Source organism: Anabas testudineus, chromosome 2, assembly GCF_900324465.2.
Source record: "Anabas testudineus chromosome 2, fAnaTes1.2, whole genome shotgun sequence".
In the NCBI taxonomy this organism is placed as follows: Eukaryota; Metazoa; Chordata; class Actinopteri; order Anabantiformes; family Anabantidae; genus Anabas; species Anabas testudineus.
The window spans coordinates 29,929,265-29,946,172 of NC_046611.1; the positions used below are offsets into that span (position 1 = coordinate 29,929,265).

A 16,908-nucleotide genomic window follows, 5' to 3' on the forward strand; every position below is an offset into this window, starting at 1 on the left:
TCCCAGTTTTTCATATGAGAATGGAGGATTTCAAAAGCAGCTCAGGCCCAAGGACTTCCAGGCCACAGTGACGATTAGGTCAGTTTTTTAACAAAAGGTAGTCACTACACTTGTTAATGCAGTTAAACTCCCTAAACTAATTATTAGACCATTCTAGTTTAGTGAAGGTTTCACTTCACTAAACATTAGCATGATTTTTAAACCAGAGGTGGTTCCCTATCCTTTCCTCTATCCTAGGACGTCTAAGACTACTTTTCCACCAGGGAGGCCACACCTGACAATCCCTTTCTAGAGGTAGGAGGGGTTGGTGATTGTTACATCCAATGACTCTGGCTTTACTTTTTTATTTCTTATGTTGTGCACCTAAGGAGCCTAGTCATGTCAGATGAAAAACAAAGACCACCCTGGAGGATAAATCTGGGTCCCTTAGCCAGCTTCTCTCAGACTCAAGTTGCTTGAATGAACAATAAAACATTTGTAACTAAGAAAAAGGAAGTTGATACAACTCAACAGGTAGAAGTTCTGGTAAGTAAAAATAAAAAACACACTATAATTAGCCGTAAGAAAATGCACTATAATAGGTACTCATAATACTAATAAAACTCAATCCGAGGCGCAGCTGGCAGAAAACCAAAGCAGGCATCAACACAGATGACGGCCTGTGCTTTAGTCCGCATACATCTGCGGAGCCACTGTAGTAGCAAAGCATCCCTAAACTCGGATTGCCTTTGTGCCTGTGTTTCATTCAAAACAGATGTGGCCAAGCAGCATCCAGTCCAACATGTGCTGCTGCTGCTGCTGCTGCTGCTGCATTTCAATCCGTCTATGCGGCTGCTTCGCTGCGTATGTGGAGAAGCACTGCGTGAAAACCCTGTTGTGTTAGAGCTGCGTACACGACCCCGAAAACAGGCAGCATGGGCGGACAAATCTGTGGGGGTGTGAGCGGCCACAGCAGCACGCCTGAGGCAGGTGGCGGTGGCGGTGGGGTGGGGAGGGGGCTCGGTGGGGGCAGGGTCCCTCCCAGCCCCACAGAGACTGCAGAAATACAACACAAAGGAGTTTAATCCATGTGCATTCACAACAAAGAGCTGCGACTCGACGTGACCAAGGAGCGAGGGAAGGGCAGGACGGAGAAAGCTGCCCCCAACCTACCACCACCCACCCCCCAGGACGGAGACTAACAGCCAAACACACCGCCAGAAAATAAGCAGCGATAGATGCGTCTGTGCGACTGATGCTATCACGTGGACTGTTTAATACCTCAGCTGTGAAAACATATAAAACAAGCGCATGAAGGAAGAGTGTCCGAAAAAGGGTTATTTCGCCAGTGGGAGTCGTGTTGTGTCGTGTTGAGTCGTGTCGTGTTGTGTCGTGTTGTGTCGTGTTTATCTTCCACAGGCTCCTCTCCGGACAAAACCGCCGCAGGTTCACTCGGTGCGAAGCCTCCGCTCCGCAACAGCGTGCATAGCAACAAAGTAAGTCCGACACAAGCCAACGGCCTCCCGCTGCCCGGGCGACAAACCAAACGTACTGACCTTCACGAACTCAGGTGGCGTCTGTCGGGGCTCCGTGAAACGACCGCAGAGCGAGTTAAGAAGAACTTTCTCCACCTTCTTCAGTCTCGGCTGCTCCGGCTCAGTCCGCAGCGGAGCTCCAGTCAGTCGGTGTGTTCGCAATCCCCCGCCTCTCTGCACCGAGTCAAGCTAGGGAGGCAACGAGAGGCACGTCCGGTCCCTACCTTCACAGTAAAGTCTGGAAGTGGCCTACAGCGTTCTTGTTTGATTAAACAAATACATAAAAAAAAGCACAGAAAACTCTCAGTAAGGAGAGTAATATGAAAAATAAGATGGTAATATTGTAACTACATAGCCCTTCAACTGGCCGTTTTATTATAGATACTTTCTGCCATGTATATTACTGTATATAACACATTTCTTGTGTTGCTTATTTGTATCCATACTAAGATCTCCCTGCCAAATACTGTAGCGTTTTCACCGGTCATGAGGCTACAGTTTCATGTTATATCATATTATGAGTTATCACATATCAATCAAAGAAAAAGGACGTCGAGCGTTGATCAGAAGTAGGCTTAATATATATATTTAAAAAAAACTTGATAACAGTACCTACCTACCAAATATTATTGAATGTAGTTCTGTTAATAATAATATATATTTTTTAATTTCATCAGTAATACCATTTTGAGTTATTCCCTCCATGTGAAAACTGATGACGCCCAAAATCGTCTTCATCCCTGTAACGTGCCTTTGTGCTGTGCTTTAATTTTGAAGGAAAGTCGACCGACTTCCGCCTGCAGCCAGCGTGCTTCCGTTCAGCTTGTCGCCGCTGGTCGCTCCCACTCCACCGCTGACAGACGTCTGTCACAGCTGATAGACGGTGTCCACAGATTTGTCTAAATTTAACTTTCACTCAAGTCCTCCAAATATTAGTGTAGGAACGGTGTCACTGGTGCATTTATCTCTCATCAAGATTTCCACTTATATATCCTTCTTATTATTAAACCGTAAGATTTACATTTGTAGCATGGACATGTTGACATGCCCTCGCCTCTGCTCTGTCTGAGAGTCTCTGCAGGGAGTCTCACCAAGCCAGCAGCATCATGCATGATGTGATGCTCAGATGATCATCCGTCCGAGGAGCGCCTACATTATCTCCAGGTATCCAGTAAGAATGCACGATTAAACCGAGTTCATTTCCGAAAGAGGATTTCTTGCAGAATTCATTTTTAACATACTGTCTCACTTGTCATTGTGGGATGGTGATGTGTGTAAAAGCACACCCTGTCGGTGACAACACACGAGCAACGTAAATATCAAAAATATCAAAAGTCTGATAATGTGCGTGCTTTGGGGTTTACTCATGCTTTTATTAAGTAGTCTTAAGGAAATAATTCGCATTAAGAACAAGAATAGTTTTCGTTTTGCAATTTCGATGGATTCAATTTATTTTTCCTTTAACATGTGCACAAGTTAGCAAGCTTAAATAAGCATAGCAGGAAACATATACACCACATTAAGCCTTCAAGTTTTTATTTAATATGACTTAAGAATTTAAAAACAAATGTCACCTGGACAAACTGCAAACTGTTCATCTTCTCATCATCAAGTCATTAGTATTTCTATATTGTGCTAGACCACAATATGCATTTGACTGATCAACTCAGAAGTGAAATGTAATTGCTTTTGCTTTAAAACTGTATTGTACATAATAATAAGAGACCACTGCACTTGATGAACTTAAGTTAGGCGTGTAAGTGAAGCTATTACAACAGGTCTTCAGCACTATATAAATAATAATCATTCTCTTTAGGACCGTAAATTCAAGCATTTCCATCTCAGCCTGAATATATAAACAACACATAATTCCTGTTTGACAAAACAAAGGAAACCTTTGTGTGAACTCTAACTCATGCCTGCAGCTACCAGGTATAAATAACATTTGTGTCTACCTACTCCCAGTGCTTTTCATACCATGAGTCAAAGACAAGAGTGCTGTTCCAGGGTCAGATCATCTCCGAGAAGCTGAGGAGTTAGTCACGTTTTGAAATAGTTGCGCACAAATGAGGTCAGGGGAAAAAAACAAGACAGTCGAAAAAGTTAGGCAGAGAATGCATGTTCTTGGTCTACAGGTGTATCATCACTCTCAGCTGTTGATTATCTAATGAAATAATGACAGAATCATTTTGGGAGTGAGATCAAAATGACTAGAACAAACAGGACTCTCTTTATTATATGATTCTATAGACTAGTATCTTGGTAAGTTTCTGTTAACAGAGCCAAAGCCTTGAAGAGGTGTACCTGTACACTACAGGCAATATTTATATACACTATATGCACGCACTGATGTTGAAGCAGTGGTGCAGTGACTCCAGGAGCAAGTCCAGTGCCTTGGTGTTTGGCTTTAGGTATGTATCAACACCCTCAGCAGCTGTAGAGAAGACAGAAGACAAAAAGTTGGTGGGTTTAATCTGCAGTAGGAAACAGCAAGGTGCACAGACAGTTACAGAATAAAACCGATGAAATTTATGAAATCTCAGGACGCCAATCAGAACTGAGTGATGCAGTGTGCCTGTTGTATGATTGTAAAGGAACATGATGCAGTCTTCTCTTGCCTGTCATCTCCTCCATTGATGCCAGCATTATTCTGGATGAGGTTGGACCTGATGATGCTGGGGATCATAAGAGGGGCGCCTGGCAGCTGGCCGGGTCTAATGGGCTTAGCTGGATTGGACACAAAGAGGTGATATGAATGTCAAGATATATATAATTGTACAATAAATATGTACCTTTTCAGAATACTGGCCTACATACTACCACGTTACACATTTTACTAAAGTGCAGGATATAATTCCCCCTATGTGTACATAGCGTATGTGTGTCCACTTACCTATCTGTGCTGAGGGTCTGCGGCCCATGTTTTTGGGCTTGACAGCATCCTTAATGCGTTCCACCTCCTGCTCGTAGCGGTTCCGGTCGCGGGCTGCATTCTCTTTGGCTTCCTTCAGAGCTGCCTCCAGGGCCTTGACCCTCTCAGCGGTGGCCCGCAGACGCTTTTCCAATTTAGGAATCTCACAGCGAAGGTCGGCATTGTCACGTACCAGCTACAGAAACACAAACAAGAGGAGAGGATACACAGCCCTGAGATGAAAAAAAAGGTGGTGAAAGTCATTCCCACGTTAGCTTACAGAGGAAGTGTGTTTGTACATACCTGCTTGTGAACTTTAGTTAATTGCTCGAGGTTGTTTTCCAGGAAGCTGATCTTTTGTTTCTGGGCTGTGCTGCCCTCGGTGTCGTCTGAGTTCATCTGACCATTCTGCACAAGCACAAATATTCTGGTATAAATAATCCTATATCCCAGAGTTCAGACATGGTTAAAGGAATAAAGTGTAAAACTTCTATTGAGAACATCAGAGAACACAGTGTCTGAAGACAAGGGAACCCAAAAGGCCTGGCTCCACAGTATGTGTGTAAATGAGATCATAAGGAGCAGATTTAGGATGTGTCCAACTCCTCAACATATTTTCCGTGTCTTCCAGGAAACCCTGGCCTGCCTTCATTTGTCTCATTAAGTCACAGCCCGAGGGCAGGAGATGAGCACCACGCTGCGGGTCTGGGTCCCTCATTTACACGTGCTACCTTTGAAGGATCAGATGGCCTACTTACTGCAGACAGTTTCTGTTGTGTTCCCTGGATTCATTAAAATTTCAGCACGGTGCAATTTTAATAGAGTGCAGTCAGTGCAGCAGCGAGATGTGGGGCTCTTAGTCTCATTCCAGGTAAATGCCGTGGTTGAAGCAACCACAGCTCATATGATATTAAACCAGAATAGAGATGGAATCACACACACTCCGTACTCTCACACACACACACACACACACGGGAGGATGACTATAGTGATAATGTGCCACTGTAACCTCCAGAGAAAAGAAGGATGTGCTCATACTGTGAGAACATTTTACCTTTTTGACTCTGGTGGCCAAGTCTTGGACAAAAAGCCTCCTCAGGTTGTGCAGTGTCTGCAGCTCCCGAGCCTACATGACAGTTAGAAATCAAAGAACTTTGTCCAGGTTTTGGGATTTCTGCCTCCATCCCAATACATTGACAATACATTGATGGTGGCATTGAACGGTCCCTTTAATTGATACCAGCTCTAATTGAACATGCTAATAACTGACCACGGTCTCTTCTAGTCCCTTCAGGTCCTGTCTGGCTTGCTCTCGCCTGTCCTGCAGCACCCTGCAAAATGCAAAATGGACGTCACTTGACTTTTTTAAGGAGTGAATCAGGCTGTGGTGCGTGAAAACTGAACTAGACTAAACACAGAGGCGTTACGTGAGCTCCTGCAGCTGGCGGCTCTTCTCCTGGTCAGCAGCTTTGAGCTTCTCGTGCTCCACTCTCAGCCTCTCCTGCTCCAACGCGATCTCCTGGTTCAGACTGCACAGATGTCAGTAACACTATCAGTACAGCACCATTAGTCACAATTAGCGAGAGACATGTTTTGGTGATGTGGCGTCTTACTCCTGAAGCTCCGTGATGAGTTTGTCCTTGTTGTCCAGCTCGTCTCTCAAGCTGCTGATCTGCCTCTGATGGACTTCTCTGTGAGACTGGATCTGCTTCTCCACAGCTTCCTGGTGAGCACACAGCCAGTCACTGATTCAACTGGAAACTACATTTGTAGTGGTGATCTGTGTTTGTTTTGAGGCATGTTCAAAACTAGAAGCACTGCTTAAATCTACCTTGACCTCGTTGGCAGACTGGATCTCATTCTCTTTCTCCATGGCATTAACTTTCTCTGGAAGGAGACCAGCAATCATAAACACTGCGAATACTGGTTCATTATCTTAATGATACACTACATGCATTTGTAACAACAGCACAGCAGTGGTGAAGGAAGAAGTCAAAGTTCCTAATGAAGTCAAAGTAAAAAAGAGCATGCTGTAAAAATACACTATTATATGAATAGTAATAGTTCTGCATTCTTCACACTTAGGTGTCCTTTAAAAGTTAAAGAAAATGTTACAAATGAATAATACACTGAGCTGTTAGTGGTGTTTTAATGTTGTAACTCATCTTATAACTGATGTTTTCAGATACTTTGTTTTAGATTTAGTTATAGAAGGGTCATGTATGTGTCAAATGCATTTCTAAAACCATGGCAGCTGACAAACAAAAAAACAAAACACTACATGACTGCATTAAAGTTTTGACAGATTTTTACCAGATATTATCGATTTATATACAGTGTAAGATATTATACATGAATTTAGTAAAATCAACTCATGTTTTCTTGTTAACTTTGTGTAACTGTATCTGTCTACACAATCGAATTTCTTTCAACTGTGAAAGGACGAGTTTCCCTCTTTAAACAAAAAATGTAAAAGGAAAGAAAGTGGTACCTTTAAAGACTCCCTTTTTATATATAACAAAGTATAATAACAGTATAATAAAATGATCATCTATCTCTCTTAAGATAACTGAAGTGAGTTAGTTGTAATTTTTATAAAAACTGATCAAATGTTATTGAAGTAAATATTCAACTTCTATTAAGACATATTTTCTAAGGTGGCCCAGAAAGTCTAGTTGCCACTACTTAACTTTCCAGATATAAAGTGCAATATTTCCTCCTAAAATATTCTGAAATGGAGGAATGAAGTTGCACAAAATTGATGTGCGGAGTAAGTAACTGTAGTTGTGCACCTCAGCAGCATGCTGAGTTGTGCTCACCTTGGGCTTTGATCCTGACTATTTCCTCATTGAGGGAGTCCACGTTTTCTTCCAGCTGCCTCTTCTTCTGCTCCTGATTCTGGAGGCAGTCTGTCAGGGACTTGATTTTAGCTTCATGCTGGACACCAGCAAGTAAAAGAGAAAGACATGAAAACAACTGGCACATAGTCACATGTGATCAGAGCTCACAAGCTGCATTGCAGTTTTTTAACGCGTTAACACCGTTAATTCAGCGTGTTAAGCTGTTGTTTCATGACAGCCACTTGAGCTCCCATTTTAATGAACAGCTTACGTACGTCACTATGGTGACAGTGTCCGTGATGGCAGATGCAGCGGTAGGCGGCAGTTACCTGGGAGATACGGAGCCGGCAGGCAGTAAGCTCACTCTCCGCCTCCTCCATCTTCTGGAGGCTCTGGGACTGGGTGCTCTCCAGCTGTTTGCAGCGCTTCACCATCGTCTTCACCTCGGACTTCATCTTGCTGATGTAGAGACGGGCCACAGTGAATTCTTCATCAATGAGACCACTGCTGTCTTGTTGCTGACGGATCAGAAAAAACAATACAGATTTTTAAGCCCCAGAAGTTGTATCCTGTGTGTCTACGTGATATTATGTCCAGTATAATATTTTCTTTCAAATGAATGTCTGTTCGTGTTCGTCTTTCGTGTCTACAATCTGATAATTAAACCACAGGAAATCCCACTGACAGGAAATCTCCAACAGACCCAAATGACTTTAACAGACAATTCAAAAGAAATTACTCGCAGCAATGGCGGCTATTGCCAAATCTATTCTATATGAATAGATTTTTCATCTGTAAACTGCCAGAGAAATGGTCTTTAGAATTTCCCAGAGCTGCGGATGTTATCTTAAATTGACTGCTTGCCCATTTATCAGTCATCTAGCATACAAAACTGTATATCGTTGCATGCAAGAAATTGGATCCAGTGCATTTTGATAAATAATTTGTGTTGATAATCAATGGACCAATTGAGGATTGACAACTGATTAATTAATCAAAAGCCTGCCATTCAAAGAGCTATACAGCAGGATGGCTTAGATTTCCACTTGGAACCTCTGTGCTGTGAGGCTGTTGCCATATTTAAAAGCAGTACTGTATGTTTTCACAAGAGACACTTGACCTGCCGTTTCCAGTGAGGCACAGCGTTTAAAATAGATCGACTCTAACACTCTTGAAAGCACCGGGGCGGAAATTTACTGGAAACTAAAACTTCTGTTACATTAAACAAGTTTCACAGTAGTCAGATGGGCTTTAAGTGTGTTTATAATATTCTCCAGCAGATGAGTTTACTAGTGGATTTAAAGAGACACTCATACTCCAAACTTGCACGGCCACAGTTCTCCATGAAGTAGGATGAAGTAGGGTGCTGGTTCCAACTTTCCTAATGGACTGTGAAGGATTTTTCATTTGCAATTTACAATTTGTACTTTATCAGACCCAGAATTACTAATTATTAACCAAATATTTTCAGCCCTGATATTGATTAGCAATTAGTCACTCAACAGGAAATTCATTTGCAGCTCTTTGACAGCTAATTTATTGACAAGTAATTTTATTATATTAAAGTGGTTTAATTGTGCAGACCTGCTGCTTTTCTCTGAACTGTTCATGATAAACTGAATATCTGGGGAGTTTGTGCTGCTGGTTAGACAAAAACACTTCTTGGAAAAATGTATGTGCTCTCCTCCAACCGGCACCCCATGTCAGCCAATTCCAGATCCTCCTCATCACCTACAACATGGCCCCCTCCTAACGCTCTGATTTCTGAATTTTAAACAGCACAGTAGCAGTAACCTTAATGTCGCTGCTTCCCAAGGCAATGCCTATCTCAGCCAGGTCTTTAAGTAATGATGACATCATCTCAGTGACCCTCTTCCTCTGGTGGTTGGTCATTTCCTTCAGCTTCTGCAGTTCAGAGTCAATGGAGGCCAAGGAGCTCTTGGTGGTGGATGATGAAAGAAAATGCAACATTAGCACTATCACAATGTCTGCAACATTTAAATTAAAACAATTAGCTCATTATCAGTGGATTTAGATAAGCTAAAGTACCGATTTCTCATTCAGCTCCTCACTGAGCGCTTCAAACTGTCTTGTTTTATCCTCAACCTCCTGGCTCTTCTGGTCGTAGTTGACTGCCAGCTCCTCCAGGGCCTGAAGCACCTCCTTCACCTCATCCTTAGAGGCGTCGTTCTCTGCCAGCAGCCGGTTTAGCTCCGTCTGCAGGGTGTCATGGTCACGACGCGAGGAGGTTAAGAGCTGCGGGTGAAGACAATGAGAGGAGATGATAAGAAAGCGATGCAACCTATTGTGTTCAGGTTAAAGAGTTAAAGGGAGAAATGCATGCATTTCAGGAAAATAGCATGTGTAAAATATACCTCTGTTGTAAATTTACCTCTGTGTAAAATATACCTCTGTGCAGCAAAATAAAAGGCAATGTGTGCAATCTGGTAGGGTTCCTATGCTGGGTGAAGGGTGAGTTACAGTGTGACCTCCCCTGCAGAGCTACTAATGAGGTGCTATCAGCTGTCAGACTGGGTTCGTGCTAACAGGAACAGCTGGAAGACTGAGGCACAGAGGGAGATTTGGGAGGAGAGACGATGGGAGATGGAATGAGGAAAGGGCTGTGGTGTCACCTCTTCCTGGTCCAACATCTGTTGCTTCAGTTTCTCCAGCAACTGAGACTGCTGGTTGATCTCATCGTCCTGAGGAAAGAGAGTGGAAACACAATACATCACTCATTTGTTTCTAATACAACAAAGAGAATAACATCTACCACCACCTGCTGGCCAAAAGAAAAACTACACATGATAATAACAACACTGCACTGCAAGCATTAACTAGTGAAATAATGAAAACAGAGAGGGAGAGAGATTTGATGTTGGTGTTTGGCACAAACCTCGATTCCAAACATGTTGTCTTGTTAAAAATGGCTTATTAACAACAGCTACAATGCAGAGATTTAAAAAGGTTCCAATCTCTGTGCGCACAGCTGCATTCAGTTTTTAAAATCCTTCGCCCACATGATGATTTAGCTCATAATCATCTGTCATGTTTGTCTGCAGTGTGTCGATATCATCAGTGCGTGCACTGTCACCACCAAAACGCATTCTTAGAGGCTGTAATCAAATGTAACAGTGGATCCCTCCTCACCTTGTCATCCAGCTGTTTGTAGAGTTTGGCCATTTCTGCCTCACACTTCTCTTTCTCAGCATCTGTGAGTTTGACTCCAGGCAGGGTGCTGAGGCCAGGCGAGGCTGCTATTTTATCGTTGTTGAGTGCACTATCTAGGGCCTGAACCTCTGCTTTGGCCTTCTCCTTGTCAAACTGGTCTTCCACTGGCACAGTCTCTCCTGCAGGGTGCAGCATAAAAGGGAGAACATCAGTTCCTCCAGAGCCCTGATCATCTCTTGCACTTATTTCATTTACTAAACAAAATATTTATGTAAATATTAAATAAATATTTAAAATTCTATAGTTCAGGATGTATTTGCCTTGGTTGGAAAGTTATTTTTGGTTCTACAAAAGATGAAGCCACAACCAGGCCATACTATTATTCCTTTGATCGTGCACTGAGTTGTATATTAGGCAAATTGCTTCTTTGCCATTGCCACTGCAGATCCTGCAGCATGTAACTAAAGAGCTGTGTTTGGTGCTTTACTGCACCACATCACACACAACTATAATGGGTCAGACAAAGACTGGCAACATATAAGAAGAAGCCAGCTCGGTATTCTTAGGACGTTATGGCTCAACATGGCACAGGCGGCAAAAAGACCAAAGAGGGCGAAGCAAGAGGAAGGGAGGATGAGAAAGAAGGATGACCGAGCAAGAGGCTGGAAAAGAGTAGAAGTCAGACTGGCTTTTACTAAAAGATGAACACACAGGATACAACATCGATACTTTCTTCACTGGCTCTATGTAAATGAGATTTTGTACATACAACAACTGTTCATTTTCTTCCACATGTTTGTATTTAAGTGTGAAGTGGTCACCATTCCTCCAGCGGTTGAGCTCGTTCTCCAGCCACGTCACAGTGTTTCTCAGTGTCTTGTTCCTCTCCTTCTCCTTCTCCCACTTGATTTTCCACTGCTCTGCAGTAAGCTCCACGTTCAGAGTCACCGTGTTCTTTATGGTCTTTGCTCTGGTGGAAGAGATATAATAAAGACTAATAATACCTTTCTGTTTTTTATACCACATTGGATTAAAATGCTTTTTGTAATCTATTCTATGATGATCCAGTTAAAGCTGACACATAAAGATGTTCACATGGTTAGTGGTCATACAAATCCTTGCATCTACATGGACTTGAGGGCCACATGTGACCTTACATAAAATCAGCTGTGTTTGTTTAGTCTGGTTCAAAGTGTGTGTACCTTTGTCCAAACAGCAGTGTAGACCTGGTCTCTGCATCATTAAAAGCGGACGGTGAGCAGCAGATGACCATGGTAGTCCGACAGTTCCCTCCCAGGGAGTCCTGCAGGATCCTGGTCATCTTACTGTCTCTGTATGGTACATATGTCTGACAGAGGACACAAATTACAATCCATGTCGTGCTTCTGCTGATAACATTGGAAGTTTCATTACACTTTATTTCCACTGTATCACTTCATGTCAAAATGTATGAGAGCAGAGGATCAGTTCCTATAAAACTCATCCCCCAGCATGTGATGATTGTCTCACCGAGCCCTCTGCCAAAGCTGAGATGACGTTTCCCAGTGAAGATAGGGACTTATTGATCATCTTGGCTTCATCCAGCACTGTGCCCTCTGCTCCAGTTTTACCCACCTTTGAAACACAAATAAACACAGGAGAGTTGGCCTGACATTAGTGGAGCCAGACATCTACAAATACAGCAATATAAAGACGTGTAAGGGATGATCGTTAAATAACTAAAGCATACTGTTAGTGTGTGCACTCTTTGTTCACATTAACGATTAGTATCTATGGGCGGATTAGCATATTATACCCTGCAGAAATAAAGCATCAGCAGCAGGAGTCATTACAGACAAACACTCTGTGCCATTAGGAGCACTGAAACAAAAAGATAAGAGTAACACATGGGATTCAAACAGTATCTAGAGAGTGAAGAGTGACAGTGGGGAAGAGGAAAGAGAGGGGTGTACTTTTTCACTCCCAGCCAGATCGACGAGGTAGAGTTTGCCGGTGAGTTTCTGTTCAGTCTGGGTGTTTTCCTGCTTGATGTTGATGAGGAAGATGCTGTGACTTCTGGAACTGTGCTCATTCATGTCTGAGAAAGACGTGCACACAAGCATACAGAAACACGATTAGCATGGTAATAATAAAACTGAGGATTTGTTTTTTTTAGTAACTCCTTTAAATAAAACGCAGATACCTGAGGTCAGTTCAACTAGAATTTAGTGTCCGGGGTCATAACTAATTATGCACTGTTACATCATTATCCTCATTACGACTGTTTAAACGTTTCTTCTTTGGCTGTGTGTTGAGTAGACAACTCTTCTTGGCTGCTGGCAGCAGTAAGGAGACTCGCTGAGGCTGAACCCATGAGAAGCAGCAGCACTGAGGGTGCTCAGTGTGTGAACTCACTTGTGACGGCCACGTGTCTGTTGTTTTTGCCTTCATCTATGGCGTCCATGACCTCCTCAGGACTGCACACAAAACGCTCGGTACACCCCTGGAGACACACGCACATCACAAGGAGACGCTGTGTTCAACAGCTCCAACAGCAGGGTGGCTCCACAAAGAGACAATATTTAGCAGAGGAGACCATGGTGCACTGTGCCAGGCTGGTGTGCACACAGGGAAACTCATCCAAGAGTCGTCCTCTTGTTACTTCATGAAATAGTCTTAATTGATCTCTTTATATAAAAACCAGTAGTTGAGTCTATTATGTTCCATTAAACACAGTAATACAGAGACAGTTCAGTACATTTGGTGAACTCCTGTCCTTCTGCAGAGCTCTTATATCATTAGGAAAAGGCTGCGACTATAAACTAGACACAACACTGCACCTAATGAAATACAAATCTGTGCACAGCTCACCTTGACATAGGGCACCCTGTTTTTATCCTCGTGTACAGACAGGTTGGTCTTTGATACTGTGGAGGAAAAGGAAAGTCTATCATTTGTCTGCATTACTCCTGGTGTCTGTATCAGCCCCTGAGTGATAACAAAAACAGGTACATACCATCTAACAGGTCCCTGATTTTATCCAGATAGATTTCAAAATATGACACCTGTGAGGCAGAAACCCCTAATGAGACTTCACAGCTGTATGACTTTAACATGGTGACTGTCACTTAACAATTTAAGAGGCTGCTTAAGAGGAAAAACATACTTTGATATGAAACTCCAGGTTCTCATCCATGGAATAAATGTAGTTGAAGATGTCTTGAACAATTCGGGGAATGATTCCCATCATTTCTGGGTCATGGAGTTTCCCCTTTATGAGACAAGTATGGAGAAAATAGAAATAAAACAGCTAGGAATCTCAATCACTGAAGTCTGTGCAGAGTGCACCAGCTGTAAATTACCTCCATCGTGTGTGTTTTGCCAGAGGATGTCTGTCCATAGGCAAATATTGTCCCGTTGTATCCATCCAGAACATCTGTACATGGCAAGACAGAAAGAGAACACGTTAGCACTTGTGTTGTCAGGCTTTTAGTGTGTCAGCCACATCTGTCTCTCACTGTCCAACTCACCTTTGACAATCTTCTGAGCCACTGCGTTGTAGAACTGCACCTGAGTTGTATTGGACTGGAACACGCGGTCAAAGTGGTACGGTTTATTCTGGAAAGAGGAGGCGGCAGTGATGAGCAAAAGATGGGGAGTAAACCAGCTCAGTTTGGGGTTCTGGAGTATTCAGTCAGCATGTGTCTCTACATGGACATCTGGCCTTCACAATAAAAGCAGTGGTACACAGTGATAGAAGTAATAGAACTTGTGTGAAGCCAAGTTGATGTGTTCAGTGTGTCCACTCATGTTTTTCAAATTCTCAGTCACTGTTTTTATGCCACCTACTAATAAAGGTGTCCGGCACACACTTCAACACAGACTCCACCTGATACTGAATGATGCTTGAACAAAGGAAAGTGGATCACATCCCTGGCTTTGACATGACGTCTAATGTAGATCCAGACGTCTTATTTGCATTTCTTATGTGTGGAAATAGGAGAAACACAATTCTCACATTGTTACTTTACAGTAAGATCAGATCTTGTGTTGGGCAGCACCAGCAGATGCAGGAGACTGCACATGTGATTCTCAGATCTATCTTTAGTCAAATGAGTCATTTTAGTGCTGTAAAAGTTCACTCTACAAACAGTGTCTACTGTTTCCCTTTAGATATGATGACTCCAAACTGCTACCAAAACAGGAGACAACACACAAATGTCTTTTGTTCTAATAAATTAAAAGTAATGATGTGGATTTTTAAAGTGTGTCATCTGAGGTATCTCTATGACAACTGGGCAACATCTGCTGAGGAAGACCTTGTTTTCCCATTGGCAGTGAGGAGTGCAAAGCTGTTGATGATATCTCTGGCACAGACGTTCATTGTGTTTAACTAGAGTCTGATCTAATGTCTTGACATCAAGTTCTCCAAAGATGTTTCTCAGGGATCAATAACACACCACTCCTTTTTTCCAGCTCAGCATTTCAATGTACATGTTTTTTGCTGATAGTAATTTCTTATAGGCCTATGCTGTGAAACACACCACAAGCCAGGCCCCCTCCAAAAGAAATGCTGCTTTCAATGAACTGCCTTTTATAATTTACTAATACTGAATTATTTTTCTTGCTCCAACAGCTCAATACTGTAGACTGTACTGTGTACACAGGATTATGATAATGTCCTTATGCTCATGTTGCTTTAGCCATCCTTAAACCCCTGGATGAGATTTTACACAGTGCAAATTAATTCATCTAAAAGTCATCAGTTCACCTGTGTTTTCATCTGTTAAACCTGGATATTAGTAACCAACTAAACTTCATCTAAAGGTAGTTTGGGTTGTTAATGATCAGTCACATTAAATGATCAGTACTTTGAATTCCGTTTGGTGCACAGTTTCACATAGACCCACAGGCAGTCTAAGCTCTATGTCCAGTTTGTCCTGTGATCCCGGTTCCACAGGTGTCTCACACTCACCGCGATCTGCACACAGTCATCCCCCTTAAACGTCGGGATGTACTTGTCCCCCCGGGCCACCTCCGCGCTGTTGAGCGGCCTGAAACGACACACCACCTTGATGGTGCACTCCGCCGGGTCCGCCATCTGCAGTGATGGGGACAGATGGAGGGGTCAGAGCAGCAACCAGCTGGACCACAGACAGGCCGGGAGCCACCTCCAAAATATTCCCAGATAAAATAAATATTTACTTCCACTGAAATGTCAACGTCGGTGCCTTTGAGTGTTGTCTTCAACTCCAAATCAAATGAACTCAATAGAAAAAAAGTATTAAAGATAATTAATGCTGACACAACAGATTCCCCGCTTTAAGAACATCACACACTGCATAAAAGATGAGGTAGAAGTGAAAAGATCCCAATCAATAAGGAGATAGTGAATGTGGCCTTTCATACACAGGAGCATGAGCAGAAATAGCCAGAGTACAGTTGATGTGAACACAGCAGTCACATGGGACGGCTGGAGCTGAGAAAGCCTCCAGTGTGTTGAGGCTGCAGTGCTGGGCTGCTCCTCTCACTGTCTCTGGAGGATGCATGTTCGGGGTCAGGGACTGGTTTTACATGAACAATCAGATGCTCACTCCATGATGAATGCACGCGTTACCAATGCAGCTGGTTCAAACAGAACACCTTAGGGGTCAGGCACCTCCAGATGTGCTGATGGTACAAGTACTGTACGAACCAGTATCATCACCACCAGTAAGTTCTACTACACTACATGACTCATAATTTAAAATGTAGTTTAGCAGAACAAGAGAGGTAGATGTCTGTCTGTCTCTGTTTTTGTTTGTAAAATAGTGAAATAATGAACAACTGTTGGTCTCAAACACTTATTTAAAGGAACCTCTCTGAGGGTCACAAGACAGAATCTTTGGCTGTAATCACATTAAATGTGTGACTGTACTTAATGGTTTACTGTCCTGTAGGCAACTGCAGGTAATTTTACAGCACTCGTTATATGGTTCAAAGTAAGCAGAACAAAAAAAGGGGTCCTTGATCTTGGTTTGTTTCTAAAATCCAGAATGCATCTGGAAACTCAATCAGAAACACTGATTTATATCAGTGTGATATGACTATAAAAAACAGAAAACATAAAGACTGTTAACATCTAAAAACAAGAAATCACTACAAGGGGAAACACAAAAAGGAGGTTTGTACCATAAATAACTAATAACTGTATTTTCAAAAACAACATATGTTGATTTAAAGGCGATACAGTCCAGTTTATCTTGTATCCTGTAGCAGCTGCACATGACCACAGTTCTTCAGAATCTGCAGCTCATCATTTGATTAATTCGATACAAAGATGTGTAAACATTTTAAAGATTTATAAAGCAGATAGTGTGTGAAAGTTACTTCCTGGTTCTTCTGGGGAACAGTATGCAGTAAAAGGATTCATGTGTAGCACCTACAGGAGCCAGCAGGGGGCAGCAGAAGCTTTTAGGAAGTTGTGTGCAGCTAAACAGGAGCTGAAGGATTC

General features: G+C 42.6%; 2 protein-coding genes across 5 annotated transcripts in view; both read right to left on the bottom strand.

Moving 5' to 3' along the window:
* arhgap12b (Rho GTPase activating protein 12b) overlaps positions 1-1,710 on the bottom strand; it is a 47,051-nt gene extending 45,341 nt beyond the window's left edge. For all 4 annotated transcript variants that reach the window (XM_026362715.1, XM_026362712.1, XM_026362711.1 and 1 more), the window contains exon 1: positions 1,536-1,710. The gene's annotated coding sequence lies outside the window, so the exon portion shown is untranslated. The remainder of the gene's footprint in view (positions 1-1,535) is intronic.
* Positions 824-15,516, bottom strand: LOC113164682 (kinesin-1 heavy chain). The gene is made up of 28 exons (XM_026364080.1): positions 15,391-15,516; positions 13,946-14,033; positions 13,778-13,851; positions 13,582-13,686; positions 13,432-13,480; positions 13,287-13,342; positions 12,831-12,918; positions 12,389-12,513; positions 11,946-12,050; positions 11,639-11,784; positions 11,258-11,406; positions 10,416-10,615; positions 9,899-9,967; positions 9,315-9,521; positions 9,060-9,203; positions 7,595-7,783; positions 7,245-7,362; positions 6,257-6,312; positions 6,039-6,148; positions 5,853-5,954; positions 5,696-5,756; positions 5,480-5,551; positions 4,729-4,833; positions 4,408-4,621; positions 4,133-4,241; positions 3,819-3,825; positions 1,532-1,703; positions 824-1,035 (listed from the first exon to the last, which is right to left on the bottom strand). Exons 1-28 carry the CDS (start codon positions 15,514-15,516, stop codon positions 824-826), a joined length of 3,258 nt encoding a protein of 1,085 aa, XP_026219865.1.
* Between the last annotated feature and the right edge of the window lie 1,392 nt (positions 15,517-16,908).